The sequence below is a fragment of the Tachypleus tridentatus genome, chromosome 12 (assembly GCF_004210375.1).
Source record: "Tachypleus tridentatus isolate NWPU-2018 chromosome 12, ASM421037v1, whole genome shotgun sequence".
Classification (NCBI taxonomy): domain Eukaryota; kingdom Metazoa; phylum Arthropoda; class Merostomata; order Xiphosura; family Limulidae; genus Tachypleus; species Tachypleus tridentatus.
Genome location: NC_134836.1, coordinates 52,464,705 through 52,491,557, shown reverse-complemented (window position 1 = coordinate 52,491,557; position 26,853 = coordinate 52,464,705). Strand labels below are relative to the sequence as shown.

Genomic DNA, 26,853 nt, shown 5'->3' with positions numbered 1-26,853 from the left:
CCCACAAAGAACTGGACCAAGGAAATATACAAATAATAGCAAAGCGAAACGACAAGGGGTAAAGATGTAAAGTATATCTTATAATTAACTCCTGTACATGACGTAAATAATGTTGAAATTTGTAGTGTTATTTTGAAAGTGAAGACCGTATGGTTTCAATAAAGTTTTAAGTTATGTAAATGGGAAACATTGTTTATAATTATTTATTATGATTTTGGATATTACACGAGTCTCGATAATTCATCATGAAAATAACGCCAGCCTGCATCTGGAAACTTCTTTCCTGCTGATTTAGTGCCTCCCGCTAGTACAGCGGTATGTCTACGGATTTACAACGCTAAAATCAGGGGTTCGATTCCCCTCGGTGGGCTCAGCAGATAGCCCGATGTGGCTTTGCTATAAGGAAACACACAACCACACGCTGATTTAGTTTCAAGACCTGATTATAGTTAATTCGAAGGCCATGAATTTGGAAATGACCTCATGTTTTTTCTATCAGGTCTGAGTATTTCACAAATTACATTTACAAATTTCACTAGTATTATAAATTCCCATCATATCTGAATGCATGATAACTGATTACGTCTGCTACAAACGATTAGAATATATGATTAAAATATGAAGAAATAGAAGTGCATATTTCTAAATGAAACCATGTACAAAGAAACATATGGACAGTATAGACTATTGTATGTGACTTAACCTGCACTTTCTAAGATCCATTATACTTATTGTAGTTAAATTTCAAAATTTAATCTGAAAAAAAACAAAAAAGTATAAACCCGGTACGATTCGAGTGCCTTAACCACCTGGCTATGCCGGCCCCAAAGAGAGTGAACGGAATATTCTATTGAATTTAAAAAGCGCTGTTCATGCATTTCCATTCTGTTCACTACTTACAGCATTGCACAAATTCTGTCTTTCTTTGTACGTAACTAAAACAGCCAACTTAACACTCAAGTTATTGTGACGTCAAGTTCCAGAATATTACAAAACGAAAACGTTTTTGTTAAAATCACATTGTAAGAACATTAAAATGCTTGTATTGTTTTAGGTTAAATGTATGGGTACGTTACTTAAAAACTTAGCTTTACGTTGTTGCTCGTTTGTTTTTTTGTAAAGAACCAATTTGCCAAAAAAACTCCACAAAAACCAGCCTTGTTTTACTTCCTTTTTCTTTATAAACGTTTTAGGGTTGGAGTGATGGCTAATGTATCTGAAATGTTACTCCGAGAGTTTAAGAAAGTTGTCCACGCTTTAAGACCATGTTGCTTATTAAACTTCACGGTCAAATTCATCCGTTTGGCTGGATTGGTTTGGTTTGTTTTGAATTTCGCGTGAAGCTACACGAAGACTAGAGGGAAATCAGCTAGTTATCACCACCCGTTCCCAACTCTTGGGTTACTCTTTTACCAACGAATAGTGGGATTGACCGTCACATTATAACGCCCTCACGATTGAAAGGGCGAGCATGTTTGGTGCGACGGGGATTCGAACACGCGACCCACAGATTACGGGTCTAGTGCCTTAACTACCTGGCCATGCTGGGCTCGTTTGTTCGGAAGAGAGTAGAACCCCAAGTTAGCGATTGGTTGTTTCGTTTTGTCTGTTATTTCAAAATTATGGAAAACTTTGTGCAGATATCCTTTTCTATAGCTCTCTTCAAACATTTTGAAGCAAATAAACAATTGAAAAACTGTACAATTTTTTTTATTTTGTATTTGCTCGGAAAACTTAATATCCGTTTTAAAGAATCAGAGATAGTTCTTTTTTTAATACCAACAAGCAGAAAAAAATCCCTTTTGTCACAATTTCCGGGTAATTTGCCTTCTCGATCACTCTCCGGAAGTAAGCTTCATTTCAAAGAGCTCACCACGAAATACTTTTTCAGAGATCTTTGAACAAAATAAGCTTTTGTACGTCACAGAAAATAACGCTTCCTTAAATACTCAAAACTGGACCTGCTCACTTCTGATACGTACTAAGATACTGAGTTTCTGTCTGATAATTCTAAACAAGCACCTTCAGCTCAGAAAAATAAAAGGGAAAAATCGTCAACACAAAAATACTGTGAAATAGAATATTTTCATGAACATGACGTTTGAAAAACGTGTTTGTGACAAACCCATGTGGAACGTGTGAAACATGTGTACATGATGAACAGTTCTCACTTGAAATGTATTTTATGGAATTAAAGATTGTTATAAAACTCATTTGGTACTAAATGTAGAATATATAAAAAAGTATCACGTTACTTTTAAACGCTTTAGAACGGAAATACGGAAATGTAATGTTATAAGCAGTTTTATTCTGTTGCTTGTTACCGCGCAACAACAACATGCCATGAATTCTTTTAAACCTTTTTACCTAGCACTGTTTAACTTTTGTATGTGAATAATATCATGACATTAACTTGTTATTTGATGTTAAACGGCGCATCAGCTATTTGATAATTGTATATTGGATATTTATTTTAGTTTCACCTAATTTGACACTGACAAAAGTTGTACTGTTGAGCTCTGAACAGGTGAAACTACATTCCACGGCCAGGGGTCGGCGAATCAAAGAATGTATTTGTACTTACGTCATACATTATATATTTTTTTCATTTTACTTTGGTGAAAATAAAATGAAAGTGTTATATAATCGTATCGACCCGGCATGGCCAGATGGTTAAGGCGTTCGACTCGTAATCAGAAGACCGCGGATTCGAATTCCTGTCACGCCAAATATACGCGCCTTTTTAGCCGTGGGGACGTTATACTGTGACGGTCAATCACATTATATGCTGGTAAAAAGAGTAGCCCAAGAGTTGGCAGCGGGTGGTTGTGACAAGCTGTCTTCGCTTTAGTCTTACACTACTGAATTGGGGACGGCTAGCGCAGATAGCCTTCGTGTAGCTTTGCGCAAAATTCAAAAACAAACAAATAATATAATCGTATCTCAACATGGTTCTAAACATTCAGTAGTGTAATTTTTTGAAATATCCCAATTTAATTGATTATTTATGTAAATATGCTTTATAAAGCATAAAAAATTCACCTAATTTTGAAGGTTCATCTCTTGAACATAAAGTTTTACCTTTCCTAGTTATTATATCATGCTTAAAAACAAAGAAAAGTGAAGACCACCATAGAATGTTTTTGTGTCAGTGACAGCGACGTGAGGAAACATCAGATTTATTGTCCTTCCTAAAGTTTATAAATAATTTGCCCTTACTTTTGGCCCGACATTGTAAGGTTGGTTAAAGCGTTCGATCCGTAATCCGAGGGTCGCGGGCTCGAATCTCGGTCGCACCAAACATGCCCGCCCTTTCAGCCGTGGGAGCGTTATAATGTGGCGGTCAATCCCCCTATTCTTTGGTAAAAGAGTTGCCAAGAGTTGGCGGATGGTGGTGACGACTAGCTGCCTTCCCTCTAGTCTTACACTGCTAAATTAGGGACGGCTAGCACAGATAGCCCTCGAGTAGCTTTGCGCGAAATTCAAAAAACAAACAAGTTTCATACTGTTCTTTATTACATGATAAGAAGACTATCACGTCATGGATACCAAGCCGTATGAGATAAACAGTTTCACATCCTGTTACCTAGTTACGGTTCTGGTAATGTTATTTTCTAACTTTGGATATTGATATTCTATGGTTATTATTCTTACTTTTGACATTACACTTTATGTTAGTTTCAAGCATGAACTTCTTCTGAAGTAAAGAAGATCTGGGATTCTATAACCTCTCTTGCTTGTTGAAACTATGTATTACTACTTATGTCCTGTTTTACAATATATAAATCAAGCTATCGGATATGTTAAAACAGTCGTTATGACAACTGAAACCAATACCTCACTGGGGTTTTCACCTTCAGTGTTTTACGTATGGAATGGATGGCTAACTATTATTTCTTCTTTTTTTCATGGAGTGAATTGTAAAGTTGTCATATCCATGTTTGCTTCATTCTCGTTGTCCAGTCAAAAAGTTAAAACATTGCAGCATGTGTTATTGAATGGTTGTCATATAACGTCATAAGCCACTGAATAACTATTTAGCCTATTCGTAAAAGCTATAATTTACAAGTAACTTTTGTGATTTAACGTTGATTTTGTTCTAATGCACGTTTGGTAGCTCATATTTAACGGACTGTTTTGTAAATAATAAACTGCGTTAAAACTATTATAATGCCTATATCACAAGTTTGTGTATTTCTTTGGAGTCGATCAGTAAAGATCTCGTGTGATGTTGTTTCACATTACTCACACTGACTAATCAAATTGAAAGCATGTTTTAGTCATATGTTTTACTGTAGATATGACATTTATAAACTCAAGAAAAGTTTTAAATAACAGCATTTCAAAATTAAGTTCTTCACCTAATTTTGAGTGGCAGGCTGGTATCATTTTCCCACTGCATCTGGTTTCCCTAACTGAATGCTCATCTTTGTTGTTTTTTTCTCCACCATTTAGCTCGCGTCATGTAATCTTTGCTTCAATTCTTGAATTACTAATAGCATTTAACGACCTTCCAAAAGAAAAGAAAAGAATACTGTCCATATACATAAAACGATAATCCAGCTGTTCCATTAGAGATTCTAAAGGATTAATTCTATTTTTTTTAAATTCGGCATAGACTCTGCATTAGACAAGAAATATAATTAAAATTATCACTGTCGTATAATGATCCAAAATTCTCACTTACTTCTTAATTCATTTCTTCAAGTCGTGGATCTAGTTTCAAATTTCGACAAGAAAGTATTTTGCTCAAATTAAGGTAATTTTGCTCATTATCCCATGATTTAAGGAAGATTAGCGAATGTCCTTACCCAATCAATTCAGTAATAATGAATCTCCTCATTTTTATACACAAACAATAGAGACTTATTTCCAAGAGTAGAATGATTTCATTTCTGAACAGCTTGCTAACATTCTCGCTTCTGGCCGAGAATAACAACCTATTTATTTTTAATGGATCTACCATTGTCAGTATCATTGTAACATCAAGTTACATTGATGTAATAAGATTTTATTCTAGTCCTTAACGAGAAAAAAACAAAAAAAAACAATTGGACACAGTGATCCTTATGAGAATAGTGAAGGGAATTTTTTTCTTTGAATCTCATAGGATTGAGAATACATTTCCCAAGGGATAGCATATTCCAAGGAAGGTTTTGGGGCAATTTAATGTCCCTATAGTAGCATCATCTGGAAATGTCATCGGCGTTACTCTATGATTGCACAGTAAAGTCCCATGTGGAAATTCTTATCCATCCTACCTGCTTCTTTATCACTTCATACTTAAAGCTATTTCAAATTCAGTCATTTCTTTTTAACACAACAAGCTCACTTTAAACCAGCATTACCTGGGTCTACATTGTACATACGCAAAGCAGGAGCATAACAAGCTGGCTGAGCACCACTAAATATCCAACTTAAACAGAAGTACAAAATTTAACTTTTAGAAGAAAGGCTGCCACAGTAATTTTTTTTTAAACTAAAATTATATTTCAGATATAACCTGACATATTCCTTAACAATTTTTGTAATTAACAAAGATAGATTTTTTTTCACTTTCACCATGTAGAGTATGGTAATTATAATGCTGGTAAAACTCTAGTGTTAACCACAAGACGAAGGTGCTCCTACTCACTGTAATATGATGTGTACAGACATCTTGTTGCTCTTGCTTCCAAAAAGACTTTATATCTGCCTTTTATATCCATCTTGTATATCTGCCCAGAAGTACTTAGCAATGTTTGTTTTATACATTTATTTGTAAGATACATAAATATATCTATATATATATATATTCTTTTAATATGTTTATTTAATTATATAAGATAAAAGTTGAGATAAATAGTACTATTCAGGTATTAGTTGGTAAAATATTACTTGTTATTTTCTTAAACGTTAGTGTATAAATATTGTTACTGTTGATAAATAATTCCGCTGGTACAGCGGTAAGTCTACGGATTTTCAACAAAGAAGTTACGGGTTCGATTCCCCTCGGTGAATTCGGCAAATAGCCTGATGAGGCTTTGCTATAAGAAAATGCACACACAAGGTTTGTTTTGGAATTTCGCGCAAAACTACCCGAGAGCTATCTGCGCTAGCCGTCCCTAATTTTGCAGTGTAAGCCTAGAGGGAAGGCAACTAGTCATCACCACCCACCTTCAGCTCTTGGGCTACTCTTTTACCAACGAATAGTGGGATTGACCGTAACATTATAACGCCACCACGGCTGAAAGGACGAAATGTTTGGTGCGATGGAGATTCGAATCCGCGACCCTCAGATAACGAGTCGAACGCCTTAACCCACCTGGCCATGCCGGGCCTACACACATGGATAAATAATAAAAATAAAATTGGCATTTACATAAAATTTAGTATGTCAAGCAAGATGTCATATAAAACAGGAATTCCTATTTAATTAGATCGTCCTTTCAGCCGCATGGGTGCTACATGTGACGATCAATTCCACTAATCATCAATAAAACAGGTGGTTAGTCTTTCAGTGCTAAATTAAGGACGGCTAACATGGACAACCATCCCATAGCTTTGCACGAAATTCGTGACAAACCATATTTTCTTAAGATTTTCTTTTCAGGAAATGACGTCAACTGTGAGATAAAAGGAACATTACGTTTATTAATCTTTCAGAAGAAACTGTAAAATATTACAATAACTTCCTTCTTAGGTCTTTTTCTTCAATTACCGCAAATAATTTCAGTATAAATTTCAAGTACAAACAAATTAACAAGATATCATAGTCTTTATCCACAACTTCTGAATTACTTTGTTTCTTAGCTAAAGTGAAACAAATACACTCTTTTGTTGGTTCTTTTTTACACTTTTTATCTTTCTGCATATTTGATGGTAAAATAGCAAGTAATTCAAAGTAGAAGAAAGACGAACTAACAGATTTTTGTATTGTGTTGTCATTCAGATAAATTAGATATACTCTAACACAGCTGCCAATGAGATCAGTTTTAGTAATCACTCTATCGTATATGTTTCCTTCAAAATAAAGGCTTGGCATGGTTAGGTGGTTAGGGCGCTTGACTCACAATCTAAGGGTCGTGGGTTCGAATCCCCGTTTCACCAAACATTCTCGTCTTTTCCAGCCGTGGGGGCGTTATAATGTGACGGTCAATCTCACTATTCGTTGGTAAAAGAGTAGCTCAAGAGTTGGCGGTGGGTGGTGATGACTAGCTGCCTTCCCTCTAGTCTTACACTGCTAAATTAGGGACGGCTAGCGCAGATAGCCCGTGTAGCTTTGCGAGAATTCAAAAAGCAAACAAACTAGCCTTCAAAGTAGGACATAACATGTTGTTGTCAGTCCGATTATTTTCGATTGGGTAACCACAGCCTATAAGCAATAAATTCATAGCTGCTACAACCAGAAATGTAAGTCAATAACTGTGTGTAAAAGAATTGTTTTGTATGCCAGCAACAGTTAGTTTGTGGTAATACAGATGGTTAACTGTGTCTATACAAGCCCCTGCCTAGGGTGTACCATCAGTAACATGGGTTAATGCATACAAAATCGAGTAATAACTTTTTATTTCCAGCTTACGTAACTAACGACTAAAACACGTATGCGAAGTGTACCAACAAACAGTATAATCAATCAGCCATCACAATGTTTTGTTTTTTTTCGAGAACTAATAGTTTCTGACAGTTCTCAGTAGAATGTCCAGAACTGCCTTATCAAGCATATCTATAACAAACAGAATACGTCAATCACAAACAGGTGGCATTGTCAGCAACCAGTGGAACATCATAGGAACAGCTAGCTTGTGTTGACACAATATAATTTACTGTTTTCTTGTATTACTCACGTTCCCAATCACCACACGCTCTGGGTTCCTGCTATTCACGAAGTTGTTCATTTCTAACTATATTTCGGTACTAATAAACTCGCGTGACTTCCTATTGGACCTTCAGAAATGAGCATGTACTTTCACTGTCTATGTGGATATAAAACTAGTTGTTGTTTATCTGGATTCTGCAACAGAGTAAACAAATGTTTTTCTTCTTATCGTACCTTAAACCTTATTGTAGTTTTAGATTTTATGTTACTGTTATAGCTTTTACGTGTGTGCTTCTGTTCACCTTGTAAGCACCTTTAATACTCAGTACATTAAGAGATAGTAACTGAACGTGTGAGTGTTGTGATAAATACGCGTGGTACACAGACTGTCGAGAAACATTCTCGATACGAACGCTTACACTAACGCGCCCAGTATGAAGCACGTGGGCCCAGTATGGCTAGGTGGTTAAGGCATTCAACTCGTTATCTGAGGATCGCGGGTTCGAGTCTCCATCACACCAAACATGCTCGTACTTTCAGCCGTGGAGGCGTTATAATGTTACGGTCAATCCCACTATTCGTTGGTAAAAGAGCAGCCCAAGAGTTGGCGGTGAGTGGTGATGACTAGCTGTCTTCTCTCTATTCTTACACTGCAAAATTAGGGACCGGTAGCCCTCGTGTAGCTTTTCGCGAAATTCAAACAAACAAAGCACGTTAAATTCCATTTTCGGGCATCATTATACATGTTTGTGTGTGTATAAGTTTTGCGATTAGTAACATTTATCACGTGTACTCTTACAAAACAAAATACCTAATATTCAGTTGTCTGATGAGCACTTGTTATGTGTGTGATTAAATAACCACGCTGAAACCTTATACGTCAAGAAGCGCTCTAAGTTTGGACGTTTAAACATCGAGCCCATTATTATACAGTATGTTCTACTGAATGTGTTGACGAATACACAAGTGGACGTGAGAAAACTTCCACATTAAGAAATAAATTGCTTAATAACAACTTCAAGAATCTATTTATTAATCTTTGTTCAAATCAAAGTTTAAGATACACATTGTAAAAATATATTTCTTTAGAGAATGACAACAATGGTACATTATATTGTCAGCCTGTCTGAATGTCAGCCAGTGCACTGATAGGATATCTTATTTCGAATTAACATTGTAAGAGGCAAGCCATCTGTCCGACTTTTAAGCCAGTCTAGCCTTACTGTAAGATGTTCGAGTTTAATCACTTAGACTATATTAAGATTACATAAGCGATAAACCTATGGAAAGTCTTATGTCCTAGATTTACTACATTAACGTATTACAATTTTAAAAAGTTGGAAATTTTAATTTCTTTTTACAAGCTAACTGAATGTTGATATATCTCAAATTTATTATATTTACCAACTAGATTGATACTACACACAATTTTCTTTCTTAACACAAATATATTTTAACATACAAAAAATAAAATTTTATTAACAGTTTTTAAAAATAACGATTTATGTTCAAAAGTTTTACAAACTTATAAACAATGCTAAGTCTTCTATCTGGTCTGGAATTGAATATTTTATCGACGGTTCATGGAGAGAGAATTAATTCTAATTTTAATGCAAATGTTTGTTTCACAAACTTACAAACAATATCAAGTTCTCTATCCAGTCTAGAACTGAATACTTTGTTGACGGTTCACGAGGCGCAAATAACTTTTGTGTTTATACATAAATACACTTCACTTGACGGGAATGCAAGCTGGCTCTAGTATTCACACGTGATTTTTTCTCGACCAAAATATCTGTCCTCGAAGAAATATTTACGTCCGAAGTTAATTCACTAAAGTTTGTAATGTTCGAAATCTATAAACATTCCTAGTCTGAACGGTTCCGATTAATAAGCTTTTGTCACAATTACAGCTTCCAAGGCTTGTACTGATTGTAGCGACCCAACAATATTATACTGTTTCCCTGCGTGTTGCGATGGCTAACTTTTATACTCATTAGGCGATATTCCTGAAAGTTCACTTTGCAACAATACTGGCGATCACTAGTATTATGTACCACCTGATAGATAATTTATTCTTAAGTTCGAGAATCTTCTACAAATTTAGAGAACAGGCGGAACTTTTGCAATACACATTTAATAATATGAGTTACATGCATTTATAAATATACATTAAACCGAAACAAACATAAATATTAAAATAAATGTATAATAACTTTTGCAATACACAGTTAAAATATGTTACATGCCTTTCTAAGTATGTATTAGACTAAAGCGAACACAGATAGTAAAATAAATACTTAACACTAAATCCATTACACATACGTACCTAACTATGTATACAGAACGTGGCTATTTATATACTCTTTAAACAATGTTAAATCCCTAAAACTAGTGTAAGATGTTTACATTAAATGTAATAGATTGATTGCCTTAAATCACTTTGGCATTACCAACTAGTAAAGCTAATGATTTAATTTCTAGACTCTTGGTTACCTTTGGGAAAATATTACACAAAGTCCATTTTTCTGTTATCTTTTGTATGCTATTTTAACACACCTACGAAAAGACGTTTCTAGTCCTGATTTCTCCAAGCCCGTTCCCCTGGCTGTGGTTTCGCTAGATAGTAGATAGGGACAGCGGGAATCTCGTTAATCCATTCATTAATGGATTTAAATGGCAATTTCATTTAAATACAAAATTATTAGCCTAATATTAATAACCTTTTAAGTTGCTCTGGGACCTATTAGGCCCCACTTTTCGTAGGAGTGTTAATTTATTTAAGTTGCGTCAAATTTATATAACATTTGTACGTAACTGTGTAATTAACAGTGAATAAACTTGATATCGTGTTTTACGATATATTAATGCAATTATGTCACGTTCCAGCTATATTAATTCAAAACATTCTCCCAAAGCAGTCTTTTATAATTCATATGGGCGTGTATAAAAAATCTGTGTTATATTGTAAAGGTTTAAGCTTACGTTTTCAGATGGCAGGCCCCCGCATGGTCAAGGGGGTTAAGGCGTTCAACTCGTAATCTGAGGATTGCGGGTTTGAATTCGCGTCGCACCAAACATGCTCACCCTTTCAGCCGTGGGGGCGTTATAATGTTACGGTCAATCCCACTATTCGTTGGTAAAAGAGTAGGCTAAAAGTTTGTGGTGGGTAGTGATGACTAACTACCTTCCTTCTAGCGTTACACTACTAAATTAGGAACAGTTAGCGCAGAAAACTCTCGTGTAGTTTTGCGCGAAATTCAGAAAAACAAAACAAATATTAATTAAATAAAAATTGAAAAGGATATGCGCAAAAAGATTAGAGTATGTTTTTTTTAAGAACAGAGATGCCAACCATTACGATGTTGGTGTATACATTACGACTATACGCTCATACAGACAAATATTACGGCTTGTTGCAGCTCCCAAATTATTATATATTATATAGGCCTATACGATACAGTGATAGCTTGTTCCCCCAGGGCTTGAAAGGGGAGAAAAGAAAATTTCTAGTGAGATACAAATAAATTTTGATAATAAATAAAAGACATAGTCCAAATGGTTACTTGCAATAATCATGTTTGTGCTTGAAATAATAAGAAAATATTTGTATCTCCGACGTCTACCAATAGTTTGAGTGTGGTGCTTCTCCATACTGAATATGTGGGGGAATCCATAGTTACGTCATCAGTGCTTGTCAGCCAATCAACGCTCGCATAGATGAGTATTTCTCATTTTCTAAGCGGCATAGAAACACCAATGCGATCGTTCACAAGATGGAAAAAAGAAGCCTCGTTCACCAAATTGTCTTGTTTCTGGCAAATATAAAAGGACTAAAACTGTGAATCAAAAATTTAGGAAAGAGTATAGTGCAAAATATCCGGTCATTGCATCAAAAGTCAGTGACAGTCATGCGTTTTGTACAGTTTGTCACATCGATTTTTCTGTGGCGCATGGCGGGATAAACGATTGTCCCAGACATACAAAATCGGCATCTCACCAACAAAAGGCTGAGGCGAAGACAAAAACGATGCAGATAACGACATTTATGAGTAAGAATTCAGAATATAAAGCCATAAATGCAGAAGTGATGTTCACGCAATTCGTCATTGCTCATAATTTATCCATAGCTGTAGCCGATCATGCAGGTCATATATTCAGAAAAATGTTCCCATACTCTGATATAGCGAAAAAATATGGCTCTGTATGCAGTTAAACGGACAATGCTGTTATAACTCCCAACCATCAAGAGACATTCTCATGAAAACATAGGCTGCAACAGCTGCAAAACTATTACAGTAAGTGTAATAAACATGATATAAACTAGTCCTTACACAAAGGATTTTTCTGCTTACTGTTTGTGCATTTTCAGTGTTGTTTTACCAGTATGTTTGTTACTCTGAACTAAATAAAAGACATAATTTCAAAAGAATTTTTTAAAGTTTATTTGTCAAATACACAAAACACAGTCATAAATGAGCAATCTATAGCAGTAATAAATAATAGTTATAATAATAATGTAATAATAAACAGCTAAGAGACATTGGTCAGGCCTGGTAGCCGCAAATGATAAAGGGCTTTGTCTACAATCATTACGCTCAGTCATTTGAAATATATATAGTTGGCATTTCTGTAAGAAGCATGTTAAGAGCAACATTAAGATGTTTTCAAGAAGTATTTCAACAGTTTGTTCGTTTGTTTGTTCTGGAATTTTGCACTAAGCTACTCGAGGGCTATCTGTGCTAGCCGTCCCTAATTTAGCAGTGTAAGACTAGAGGGAAGGCAGGTAGTCATCACCACCCACCGCCAACTCTTGGGCTACTCTTTTACCAACGAATGGTGGGATTGACCGTCACATTATAACGCCCCCATGGCTGAAAGGGCGAGCATGTTTGGCGCGACGGAGATTCGAACCCGCAACCCTCAGATTACGAGTCGCACGCCTTAACACGCTTGGCCATGCCGGGCCCATTTCAATAGTACAAAGAACATGTCTCTAAGAAACATTTCAAGAGAAATATTAACATGTCTCCGAGAAACATTTCAAGAGCAAGACTAACATGTCTCTAAGAGGCATTTCAAGAGAAATATTAACATATCTCCAAGAAACATTTCAAGAGCTAGATTAACATATCTTTAAGAAGCATTTCAAGAGAAATATTAACACGTCTCCAAGAAGCATTTCAATACCAAAAAACCTAGTATTTACAAAGTAAGAACACCGGTACTCAATAAGCTTAAGATAACACAATAAAAACGAGTGCATCAATAAAGTTTGGTATTTGTACCAAGATGCACAATTAATATCCAGAAACATTCTTAACGAGTTTACTAGCTGAGAAGATTAGATCGAAAATATTTCTCAGTTTTTTATTAGAATAATCATCCAGATACATTATTAGACAGAGAAGCTTTCTGAAATTGTCGATACTGAGCTTAACTTATTGAGAAATGTTATTTGAGTGTGCTTTGACTTACCATATGCATTCAGAGAATCGATATTTGGGTTTGGTAATGTATAATATGGTAGAAGCTGATCAGATTTAGTTAAAGTAAACGGAATATTTACAAATTCCAAAATTATTAAAAATATAACTATGTTCTGAAATACAATACTACGAAATTTGAATCTAGTTTTTTTTTAATAATTTATAATAACACAAAGTCTGAAAACGAACTATGATGGTTGGGTAGAAATTCCTAACATAACGGTGTTATAGGAAAATAAAGATTAAAATATCATAAATCTATAATTGTGCTCTGTCATCAAAACTGATAATGGAACTTCATCACAAGTATTAAGTCAATTATTGATTGTTTTGTTTCAATTCTTAAAGAAGGAATAATAAAAGTTAAGAAATCATCAATTTGTTGTTATATTCGATCTCCAATCACTTGAAGCTCTGAATTCATAATGAACATTTAAAAATGTAATGTGACATTCAAAATGATATCACAATGTGCTGTTTGTCAGATTAATTCAGTAAAATAGATTCTTTGTAGTTCAATTTCCTGAATAACTAACGGTTGTGCTTGACATATCACTGTTGTGCTATGTTAGACGATTATATATCTTTTTAAATTTTTTATAACTTGTGGAATTCTGAATTATAATAATGCTTTTAACGAAATTATGATAAAATTTATAATTGTAAATTTACACAAACCATGAAAACAATTAAGTTGTCAATTTTTGTATCTCAGGTATTTTTCTTTCCCACTATTCATTGTTAAACAAAAACAGAATCCTCAGTTGTATTTCTAAAAATTGTTGTAACATGTGGAATTTTGAACTATAATAAATGTAAAAGAATAATATATTGGAGATTACTTTCAAATATGACATTACAAACTGCTCAGTGTTTATTTGTTATATCATCTGACAAATGATATCCTACTTTATTGAATGAGAGCATTTAATAAGATTTCTGTTTGTTTGTGTGTTATACTATCTGTGAAATATGATATGATAATTTACTGCAGCGTTTTCCTAATTTTTTGTTTGTATCTGAATTACGATTTCCAACTTTATTTACTTTGGACATCTATTAAAATTTTAATTAAAAATGTATTTCACACGACTATACTCGCGTAATTTAAACATGATCAAAGATACTTCAGAAAACAGTTAAACATTTTCTGCACGTGACCATAATGGACACCTGACAATAGTCGCTTAGTCGAAAATTTATCAAATTTCGCTTACAATTTTGTGATTTTAGTTTTTATCGCAATCCAGTTACAATTGTTTCATTCTACTATTAAACTGGTTGTCAGTATTTCACTGTGTGATGAAACTAACGAACCGTAATTTCATCTTATGATGAAGCTAGGGCCCATCTTAATATACGAGAACTGAATGCATATTTATCACATCGAAGAATAAATTCAAAGTCTGAATTATACAATAAAAAATTATAATATCCTTGCTGTTTCTGAAAAAAAAATTTGTAGATATGAATATGAAATTGATATTATTTCATTAAGATAGTCCCCCGCTGATACAGATTTACGGAATTTACAACGCTAAAATCAGGGGTTCGATCTCCCTCGGTGGACTCAGCAAACTAACCTGCTGTGGCTTTGCCATAAGAAAAAAAAACACACACATTCACTAAGATAAGTATAGAACATAACTCTTTCCTGGTGTTAACGTATTACATTGTGAGAAATATTTATTTCTTTTTAACTTCAATGTTATTTTAGGAATGTTATAAATCAAGAAACACATTTAAACTTTCACAAATAATAACAATAAGAAACCGAGTAGCTATAAAAGAAACTCAACACGATTGCTGGCACTAAAATATCTTTCACGGTCTTTATTTCGTACTTGTTTTTTGTTTGGTCGAAATAACGGTTGGTCACGTTACGAATGTTCTTTTTACCTTTACTTAAAACTTTATATGTGGAAACTAAAATGGAAGAAACATAACCATTCTTATTGTCGTTCTTCGCACAGTCACGTTGGAACTAGAAAAAGGTAACTGTACGAAAATGTAAAGTAGAATATCCTGTTACTTTGTTTGTTTGTTTTGAATTTCGCACAAAGCTACTTAAGAGCTATCTGTGCTAGCCGTCCCTAATTTAGCAGTGTAAGACTAAAGGGAAGGCAGCTAGTCATCACCACCCACCGCCAACTCTTAGGCTACTCTTTTACCAACGAATAGTGGGATTGACCGTAACATTATAACGCCCCCACGGCTGAAAGGGCGAGCATGTTTGGTGCAACCTGGATTCGAACCCGCGACCCTCAGATTACGAGTCGCACGCCTTAACACGCTTGGCCATGCCGGGCCCTATCCTGTTAGTAAGAATTGAAAGTAACCATATAGATTTTATTGTGAAAAAATATCTACTGTATTCTGTGCATATACCGAATAGACGGAAATTTCTTTGTTAGGATTCAAGTTTATAGTACGTAATATACAAAAAATAAATTTAATTTCACGAAAGTTTTTTAAATATATGAAAGTACGATCTGCTTTTGTGCGATTTTCATTTTGATTTTTTTTTCTTGAACAATTGATTTGGTTCTGCCAAAATTTACGCTCTTTGTTGCAATAGATCAGGACTTCGAATGCAGAAGGAATAAAAGATAAATATCCATGCCTAATGATAGCTGTTTAGAAAGACGGTGTTGCTTTGTCATTTAGAGATCTGTCCACATCGTTTGCCATATTTTTAACGCGTGCTGTTTAAGTTATGTAATTTGCTTTATCTAAAAAAGAAGTTTACAAAGTAGGTAAAATTAATAATTGTAATCAAATCAATCATGACGATACAATTATAATGATCGGCTATCTTTTTTTTTTTTTCAATAACCAAAATTTTGATGTCATATTTTAATAAATGTTTCTTATTTTACATTAAAGCGTCTTGGTTACAAAATGTTTAAAATATACCTTTGTCAAAAGAGTATCGGAATATTAAGAAAACCCATATGTTTATCACCACTCAATGTTAATTGCGTTATCGCTTCAAATCGCATTTCTGTTTTTTAATTGACCACATGCTCGAAAATATTCTACAATAGAATCAACACTTGCCAATCAATTATGCGTCATCAAAGAACACAGTATGTCGATGTTTAACCAAAGATACAACACATATGTGTGATTATTTTGATTCGGGTCGAAATAAACGGGCCCGGCATGACCAGATGGTTAAAGCACCCGACTCGTAATCCGCGGGTCGCGGGTTCGAATCTCCCTCACACCAAACATTCTCTCCCTTTCAGCCGTGGGGACGTTAAAGTAGCTATCAATCCCACTATTTGTTGGTAGAAGAGTAGCCCAAGAGTTTGTGTGGGTAATGACGACTACGTACCTTCCCTCTAGTTTTACACTGATAAATTAGGGACGGTTAACGCACATAGCTCTCGTGTAGCTTTGCGCGAAATTTGAAGACAAATAGAATAAATGAAATTTTATTTTCGGAAAACTTATACAGTAGAATGTTCGCATGACGTTATTAAATAGTACATATACGAAATAAATCGGCCATTATATATAAATCTTGAAATATTTATAAATTTTAATTATTTCTGTGTATATTACTTAAGTTTGGTTTATTTTGAATTTCGCGTAAAGCTACACTAGGGCTACCCACGCTAGCCGTCCCTAATTTAGCAGTGTAACACTAGAGGGAAGGTACCTAGTCATCACCATCCACCGCCAACTCTTGGGCCACACTTTTACCAACGAATAGTGGGATTGACCATAACATTATAAAGCCCCAAAGGCTAAAAAGGCGAGCATGTTTGGCGTGAGGAGGATTCGAACCTGCGTTATGTTAAGAATCAAAGTGAATTTTTCTTATATTTCGATGTGTAATATTAACCTTTTTTAAATAATAAATTAAATATTTTAATCTTTTTATTTGTAATAGTGAGTTATTACTTTTTCTTCTACCACAAATTTTCAAAATATTACACGTGATCAGTGAATAGGAAATTTATTCGAGGATCTTAGAAAAATACTTTTGGTGTTACTTTATGACCTCTGGTCTAAACTTGTTGTATACCTTCACGAAGAGATTTTATCCAGAAAATACAGATAATTTTAACATTGGTACACCAACCAGATCTGTAAGAATGGTATGAATTTTGTTACATTAAAGAAACGTATACATTTGTTATACAGGGTGTTCGGAAAGTCACTGTGCACTTATATATTTATTAACAGACAAAACTGCACAGTGACTTTCCGAACACCCTGTATTTGGCTACATCATAATTCTTAATATTTAAGATCGTGTCAATAATTCTGACTTCTCTAAGCTTATATAAAACAGACTCTCTCAAAAATTAAAATATAAAGTTTATTCGGGATGTAAATTAGAAATACAGGAGTTACGATTCCTCAAAACATTTATCTGATAAGAGCTTTCTATACACATATATATATAGTGGTTGCCAGTTAGTCCTATTGGAGCATATATCTTGCAATGTAATACAAGGTTTAATGTGTACTTTTAAGCATTTAGTTTAAGTATTGCAGTAAATAGGCTTTTACGCCAAGTTTTACATAAATTGCTTTAGTCTTTTAGAAGAAAACACACTGTTCTGGCCTGATTGATAACGTCTAGGAGAGTTATGAAAGTGTTTAATATTCAAGGTATCTACAGTAGCACATTAGCACGCCGTATTCTGAAGAGTATGATTTTCAAAATCGTACAGTACACACGAGAAAGCATGTATCTTGTAAATACGCAACTCACGATAAAAATTACAAAGTTTAAAATGCTGTTCTGTTTCTCTGTGATTTTTCTAAGGATCAATTCTCTAAACTGTCATACCTGTACCAAAACACAAACACTCTTTGTAAAAATAACGCAAAGAAACAGTTGTGCACTTAGTTGTTTCTTTGAAAAATCCACTTCTTTCACAAAAGGTAGAACTAAAAGAAAAACAAACAAAACAAAAACATATCCCCTTAATAACGATATCTTGTAGTGCTCAAGAAGAGCTTGTACCCGTATTCAATATATTTTGATTAAAGCAACTCAGCTCCTCGAACATGCATTCTTCTATCATCAAAAGTAGAGATTTATCATGCACTTCATCTTTGCTTTTTATATGTTTAAAGAGATTTCCTTTATATTAATAAAAAAATTGACACACTATATTTCCAGCTGACCAATAATGTCAAAGAATAAAATGCATGTGTTTTTTCTTTTTCAGTGCCTCGTGCGATCCAAACTCAAGAGCACATGTAAATGTAAGTAATTATGTATTTGTAGAAGCGAGAAACGCTCCACGTGGCCAGGTAAGTAGGACATTCAACAATATGGGGCTCGCGGGTACGAATCCATATCGCACTAAACATGTTTGCCCCTTTTTTTCTCTCAGCCGTGAAGGTTAATCCCACTATTCTTTGGTAAAAGAGTATCTCAAGAGTTGAAGGTGGGTGGTGATGACAAGCTTTCTTCCCTCTAGTCTTTCACTGCTAATTTAGGGACAGTCAGAGCACACAGCCCTCGAGCAGCTTTTTGCGAAATTCAAAAACAAACAAATATAAATTCGTATGTATTTGTATATCATAAAAATGCAAATATTAGAATGTAAAGAGGGATTGTAAGGCTGAACATTTTCTCTTTTTTTGGTATCAACAACTGCACTATATGTCTATTGTTATCAACAACTGCACTATTTGTCCATTGTTATCAACAACTGCACTATATGTCCATTGTTATCAACAACTGCACTATATGTCCATTGTTATCAACAACTGCACTACATGTCCATTGTTATCAACAACTGCACTATATGTCCATTGTTATCAACAACTGCACTATTTGTCCATTGTTATCAACAATAACTGCACTACATGTCCATTGTTATCAACAACTGCACTATATGTCCATTGTTATCAACAACTGCACTATTTGTCCATTGTTATCAACAACTGCACTATTTGTCCATTGTTATCAACAATAACTGCACTATATGTCCATTGTTATCAACAACTGCACTACATGTCCATTGTTATCAACAACTGCACTACTTGTCCATTGTTATCAACAACTGCACTATATGTCCATTGTTATCAACAACTGCACTACATGTCCATTGTTATCAACAACTGCACTATATGTCCATTGTTATCAACAACTGCACTACATGTCCATTGTTATCAACAACTGCACTATATGTCCATTGTTATCAACAACTGCACTATTTGTCCATTGTTATCAACAACTGCACTATATGTCCATTGTTATCAACAACTGCACTACATGTCCATTGTTATCAACAACTGCACTATATGTCCATTGTTATCAACAACTGCACTATATGTCCATTGTTATCAACAACTGCACTACATGTCCATTGTTATCAACAACCGCACTATTTGTCCATTGTTATCAACAACCGCACTATATGTCCATTGTTATCAACAACTGCACTATATGTCCATTGTTATAAACAACCGCACTATTTGTCCATTGTTATCAACAACTGCACTATTTGTCCGTTGTTATCAACAACTGCACTATATGTCCGTTGTTATCAACAACTGCACTATATGTCCGTTGTTATAAACAACTGCACTACATGTCCATTGTTATCAACAACTGCACTATATGTCCATTGTTATCAACAACTGCACTATATGTCCATTGTTATCAACAACTGCACTATATGTCCATTGTTATCAACAACTGCACTACATGTCCATTGTTATCAACAACTGCACTATTTGTCCATTGTTATCAACAACTGCACTATATGTCCATTGTTATCAACAACTGCACTACATGTCCATTGTTATCAACAACTGCACTATATGTCCATTGTTATCAACAACTGCACTATATGTCCATTGTTATCAACAACCGCACTATATGTCCATTGTTATCAACAACTGCACTATTTGTCCATTGTTATCAACAACTGCACTATTTGTCCATTGTTATCAACAACTGCACTATTTGTCCATTGTTATCAACAACTGCACTACATGTCCATTGTTATCAACAACTGCACTATTTGTCCATTGTTATCAACAACTGCACTATTTGTCCATTGTTATCAACAACTGCACTATTTGTCCATTGTTATCAACAACTGCACTATTTGTCCATTGTTATCAACAACTGCACTATTTGTCCATTGTTATCAACAACTGCACTATATGTCCATTGTTATCAACAACTGCACTATATGTCCATTGCTATCAACAACTGCACTACATGTCCATTGTTATCAACAACTGCACTACATGTCCATTGTTATCAATAACTGCACTATTTGTCTATTGTTATCAACAACTGCACTATATGTCCATTGTTATCAACAATTGCCCTATTTGTCCATTGTTATCAACAACTGCACTACATGTCCATTGTTATCAACAACTGCACTATATGTCCATTGTTATCAACAACTGCACTATATGTCCATTGTTATCAACAACTGCACTACATGTCCATTGTTATCAACAACCGCACTATATGTTCATTGCTATCAACAACTGCACTATATGTCCATTGTTATAAACAACTGCACTATATGTCCATTGTTATAAACAACTGCACTATTTGTCCATTGTTATCAACAACTGCACTATTTGTCCATTGTTATCAACAACCGCACTATTTGTCCATTGTTACCAACAACTGCACTATTTGTCCGTTGTTATCAACAACTGCACTATATGTCCGTTGTTATAAACAACTGCACTATTTGTCCATTGTTATCAACAACTGCACTATATGTCCATTGTTATCAACAACTGCACTATTTGTCCATTGTTATCAACAACCGCACTATATGTCCGTTGTTATCAACAACTGCACTATATGTCCATTGTTATCAACAACTGCACTATATGTCCATTGTTATCAACAACTGCACTATTTGTCCGTTGTTATCAACAACTGCACTATATGTCCATTGTTATCAACAACTGCACTATTTGTCCATTGTTATCAACAACTGCACTATTTGTCCATTGTTATCAACAACTGCACTATATGTCCATTGTTATCAACAACTGCCTTATTTGTCCGTTGTTATCAACAACCGCACTATATGTCCATTGTTATCAACAACTGCACTATATGTTCATTGCTATCAACAACTGCACTACATGTCCATTGTTATCAATAACTGCACTATTTGTCCATTGTTATCAACAACTGCACTATTTGTCCATTGTTATCAACAACTGCACTATTTGTCCATTGTTATCAACAACTGCACTATTTGTCCATTGTTATCAACAACTGCACTATATGTCCATTGCTATCAACAACTGCACTATTTGTCCATTGTTATCAACAACTGCACTACATGTCCATTGTTATCAACAACTGCATTACATGTCCATTGTTATCAATAACTGCACTATTTGTCTATTGTTATCAACAACTGCACTATATGTCCATTGTTATCAACAATTGCCCTATTTGTCCATTGTTAACAATAACTGCACTATTTGTCCATTGTTATCAACAACTGCACAATTTGCCCATTGTTATCAACAACTGCACTATATGTCCATTGTTATCAACAACTGCACTATATGTCCATTGTTATAAACAACCGCACTATATGTCCATTGTTATCAACAACTGCACTATTTGTCTATTGTTATCAACAACTGCACTATATGTCCATTGTTATCAACAACTGCACTATATGTTCATTGCTTATCAACAACTGCACTACATGTCCATTGTTATCAATAACTGCACTATTTGTCTATTGTTATCAACAACTGCACTATTTGTCCATTGTTATCAACAACTGCACTATTTGTCCATTGTTATCAACAACCGCACTATATGTCCATTGTTATCAACAACTGCACTATTTGTCCGTTGTTATCAACAACTGCACTATATGTCCCTTGTTATCAACAACTGCACTACATGTCCATTGTTATCAACAACTGCACTATTTGTCCATTGTTATCAACAACTGCCTTATTTGTCCGTTGTTATCAACAACCGCACTATATGTCCATTGTTATCAACAACTGCACTATTTGTCCATTGTTATCAACAACTGCACTATATTGCCCTTGTTATCAACAACTGCACTACATGTCCATTGTTATCAACAACTGCACTATTTGTCCATTGTTATCAACAACTGCCTTATTTGTCCGTTGTTATCAACAACTGCACAATTTGCCCATTGTTATCAACAACTGCACTATTTGTCCGTTGTTATCAACAACTGCACTATATGTCCATTGTTATCAACAACTGCACTATTTGTCTATTGTTATCAACAACTGCACTATATGTCCATTGTTATCAACAACTGCACTATATGTTCATTGCTATCAACAACTGCACTACATGTCCATTGTTATCAATAACTGCACTATTTGTCTATTGTTATCAACAACTGCACTATTTGTCCATTGTTATCAACAACTGCACTATTTGTCCATTGTTATCAACAACTGCACTATTTGTCCATTGTTATCAACAACTGCACTATTTGTCCATTGTTATCAACAACTGCACTATATGTCCATTGCTATCAACAACTGCACTATTTGTCCATTGTTATCAACAACTGCACTACATGTCCATTGTTATCAACAACTGCATTACATGTCCATTGTTATCAATAACTGCACTATTTGTCTATTGTTATCAACAACTGCACTATATGTCCATTGTTATCAACAATTGCCCTATTTGTCCATTGTTAACAATAACTGCACTATTTGTCCATTGTTATCAACAACTGCACAATTTGCCCATTGTTATCAACAACTGCACTATATGTCCATTGTTATCAACAACTGCACTATATGTCCATTGTTATAAACAACCACACTATATGTCCATTGTTATCAACAACTGCACTATTTGTCTATTGTTATCAACAACTGCACTATATGTCCATTGTTATCAACAACTGCACTATATGTTCATTGCTATCAACAACTGCACTACATGTCCATTGTTATCAATAACTGCACTATTTGTCTATTGTTATCAACAACTGCACTATTTGTCCATTGTTATCAACAACTGCACTATTTGTCCATTGTTATCAACAACCGCACTATATGTCCATTGTTATCAACAACTGCACTATTTGTCCGTTGTTATCAACAACTGCACTATTTGTCCATTGTTATCAACAACTGCCTTATTTGTCCGTTGTTATCAACAACCGCACTATATGTCCATTGTTATCAACAACTGCACTATTTGTCCATTGTTATCAACAACTGCACTATATTGCCCTTGTTATCAACAACTGCACTACATGTCCATTGTTATCAACAACTGCACTATTTGTCCATTGTTATCAACAACTGCCTTATTTGTCCGTTGTTATCAACAACTGCACAATTTGCCCATTGTTATCAACAACTGCACTATTTGTCCGTTGTTATCAACAACTGCACTATATGTCCATTGTTATCAACAACTGCACTATTTGTCTATTGTTATCAACAACTGCACTATATGTCCATTGTTATCAACAACTGCACTATATGTTCATTGCTATCAACAACTGCACTACATGTCCATTGTTATCAATAACTGCACTATTTGTCTATTGTTATCAACAACTGCACTATTTGTCCATTGTTATCAACAACTGCACTATTTGTCCATTGTTATCAACAACTGCACTATTTGTCCATTGTTATCAACAACTGCACTATATGTCCATTGCTATCAACAACTGCACTATTTGTCCATTGTTATCAACAACTGCACTACATGTCCATTGTTATCAACAACTGCATTACATGTCCATTGTTATCAATAACTGCACTATTTGTCTGTTGTTATCAACAACTGCACTATATGTCCATTGTTATCAACAATTGCCCTATTTGTCCATTGTTAACAATAACTGCACTATTTGTCCATTGTTATCAACAACTGCACAATTTGCCCATTGTTATCAACAACTGCACTATATGTCCATTGTTATCAACAACTGCACTATATGTCCATTGTTATAAACAACCGCACTATATGTCCATTGTTATCAACAACTGCACTATTTGTCTATTGTTATCAACAACTGCACTATATGTCCATTGTTATCAACAACTGCACTATATGTTCATTGCTATCAACAACTGCACTACATGTCCATTGTTATCAATAACTGCACTATTTGTCTATTGTTATCAACAACTGCACTATTTGTCCATTGTTATCAACAACTGCACTATTTGTCCATTGTTATCAACAACTGCACTATTTGACCATTGTTATCAACAACTGCACTATTTGTCCATTGTTATCAACAACTGCACTATATGTCCATTGCTATCAACAACTGCACTATTTGTCCATTGTTATCAACAACTGCACTACATGTCCATTGTTATCAACAACTGCATTACATGTCCATTGTTATCAATAACTGCACTATTTGTCTATTGTTATCAACAACTGCACTATATGTCCATTGTTATCAACAATTGCCCTATTTGTCCATTGTTAACAATAACTGCACTATTTGTCCATTGTTATCAACAACTGCACAATTTGCCCATTGTTATCAACAACTGCACTATATGTCCATTGTTATCAACAACTGCACTATATGTCCATTGTTATAAACAACCGCACTATTTGTCTATTGTTATCAAGAACTGCACTATATGTCCATTGTTATCAACAACTGCACTATTTGTCCATTGTTATCAATAACCGCACTATTTGTCTATTGTTATCAACAACTGCAATATATGTCCATTGTTATCAACAACTGCACTATTTGTCCATTGTTATCAACAACTGCACTATATGTCCATTGTTATCAACAACTGCACTACATGTCCATTGTTGTCAATAACTGTACTATTTGTCCATTGTTATCAACAACTGTACTATTTGTCCATTGTTATCAACAACTGCACTATTTGTTCATCAGTTATTTGGGGGGAGCACATTTTTTTAACTTTTAACCGCGGCATAGTGGCTCATAGAAAGACGTTGGGTACATTTTCGTGTAGCTGAGCGTGAAATTCTAAAACAAACAATATTTTCAAATTCAAACTTTTAGCTCACAGCTCCATCTTGATGAAATATTTTTCATGTAACCTCAGCAGCAACTAAAGAGGGTCCCCTAGTGTTTCATATTTGAAGCTTAACTCCGTAATAATTGTTCGTTAATATCGATTTGAGTCACTTTTGTTTTAATTCTGCAGAATTTTAACATCGTAATAATTAAGAAGTCAAATCAATCTACATTATGAAGTTCACGTTGTCCAACAAATAATGTTTTTCCATCTTATGCCCCTTAGTGGCACAGTAATATGTCTACGAACTTACATTGCAAGAAACCAGGTTTCAATACCCATGGTGGGCAGAGCACAGATCGCATATTGTGTAGCTTTGTGCTTAATTCTAAATAAACAAACTCAATCCTATATTTAATTTCGTAAGAGAAAAAGCAAAATAGACAACATTACACGAAATTCACTCGAATGACTTATTCATAAATCATTTGATAAATTGCTTATGACAATCGACATCAAATTAATATTTTATTTTAGTTTCAGAGGTAAGAATATAATGAAATAATTAAACAGAAAATGTTGCAGGTAAGGAAACAGGAAAAATAGATAAATAAACAGTCAGCGAGATTCATCAATACAACGTCGAATTTTCAAAAATATAAAATATTAGTAGCTGAGTGGGAAGGGGTATTTCTCTATATATATATCTTTAGAGAAAGAGAGAGAGATTGGCTTACTGATAAATACATATACGGTTATAAATGGAAATAAATAAATACAAGCGTGCGCGAAGTTGGTGATGAATAGTTCTTTATTCTGTTTATTCTGTACACTTCACGTAGTGATTCGATGTGATGTGACACAGTATGAGACAAGAGAAGTGAATGTCCGATGTATTTTTCTGACAAGTTTGAGGTTCGAGAGAGCCTAACGTTTAATGATATACTTAGCCTTAGGTTAACAAGAATCATAATTAATACAAACTTACCAACTTCCGCACTCCCGTCTTGGAATGTGAGGACAGTTTGCACAGAATAGATCAGGTAAAGTTTCAGTATTTGAGGTTTGACTCTTTCAAAGTATGTTCTTCCAGACATGTATTTTATCAGTGAAATCGGCAGTACAATATGGAAATTTATAAAACTTTCGTCAATTATATTAATCAAGCTTAAACTTTTATTCTTTTATAAGAGAACTCACATAAGAGAATTATTTGGCATACTTTTTCTCGCAGTGAAAATTATAGAAATACTCGTTGGTAATAAACCTTAATGATGTGGGCCGAGACGAATCATGTTGACTTATCTGATACAGAAACCGTAGAAGAGCGCACTAAGATAGATGGCTAACTTCTTCCCTATGTAAGTGCTTTCTGTAGAACTTCTGTAAGGAACTACGTAGCCTAAACACAGACCATTGATTTTGTTGTCCAGCGCCATCTGTACAGAACTGTCGCTTGTACGTACTCTTGGGTGCAGTTGTTCGCTGAACAAATTGAAACCTTATGAATGTACAATAGAAAAATAGCATAATGTTACATTCCGCCTAACGCTAAGAAAACTGCATTTATATATACATAGCGAAGAGTTA

The 26,853-nt window shown here is 34.5% G+C and overlaps 1 protein-coding gene across 6 annotated transcripts in view; it reads right to left on the bottom strand.

The window, feature by feature from the left end:
* Window positions 1-26,645, bottom strand: part of LOC143233333 (B-cell receptor CD22-like) — a 173,624-nt gene extending 146,979 nt beyond the window's left edge. For 5 of the 6 annotated variants that reach the window (XM_076469478.1, XM_076469477.1, XM_076469476.1 and 2 more), the window contains exon 1: window positions 26,252-26,645. In XM_076469478.1, coding sequence (XP_076325593.1) covers window positions 26,252-26,360 — 109 coding nt within the window. In that variant the 5' untranslated portion in view covers window positions 26,361-26,645. Of the gene's footprint in view, window positions 1-4,361; window positions 4,511-26,251 lie in introns of all 6 variants that reach the window. The other variant, XM_076469474.1, reaches the window with a different exon arrangement.
* Between the last annotated feature and the right edge of the window lie 208 nt (window positions 26,646-26,853).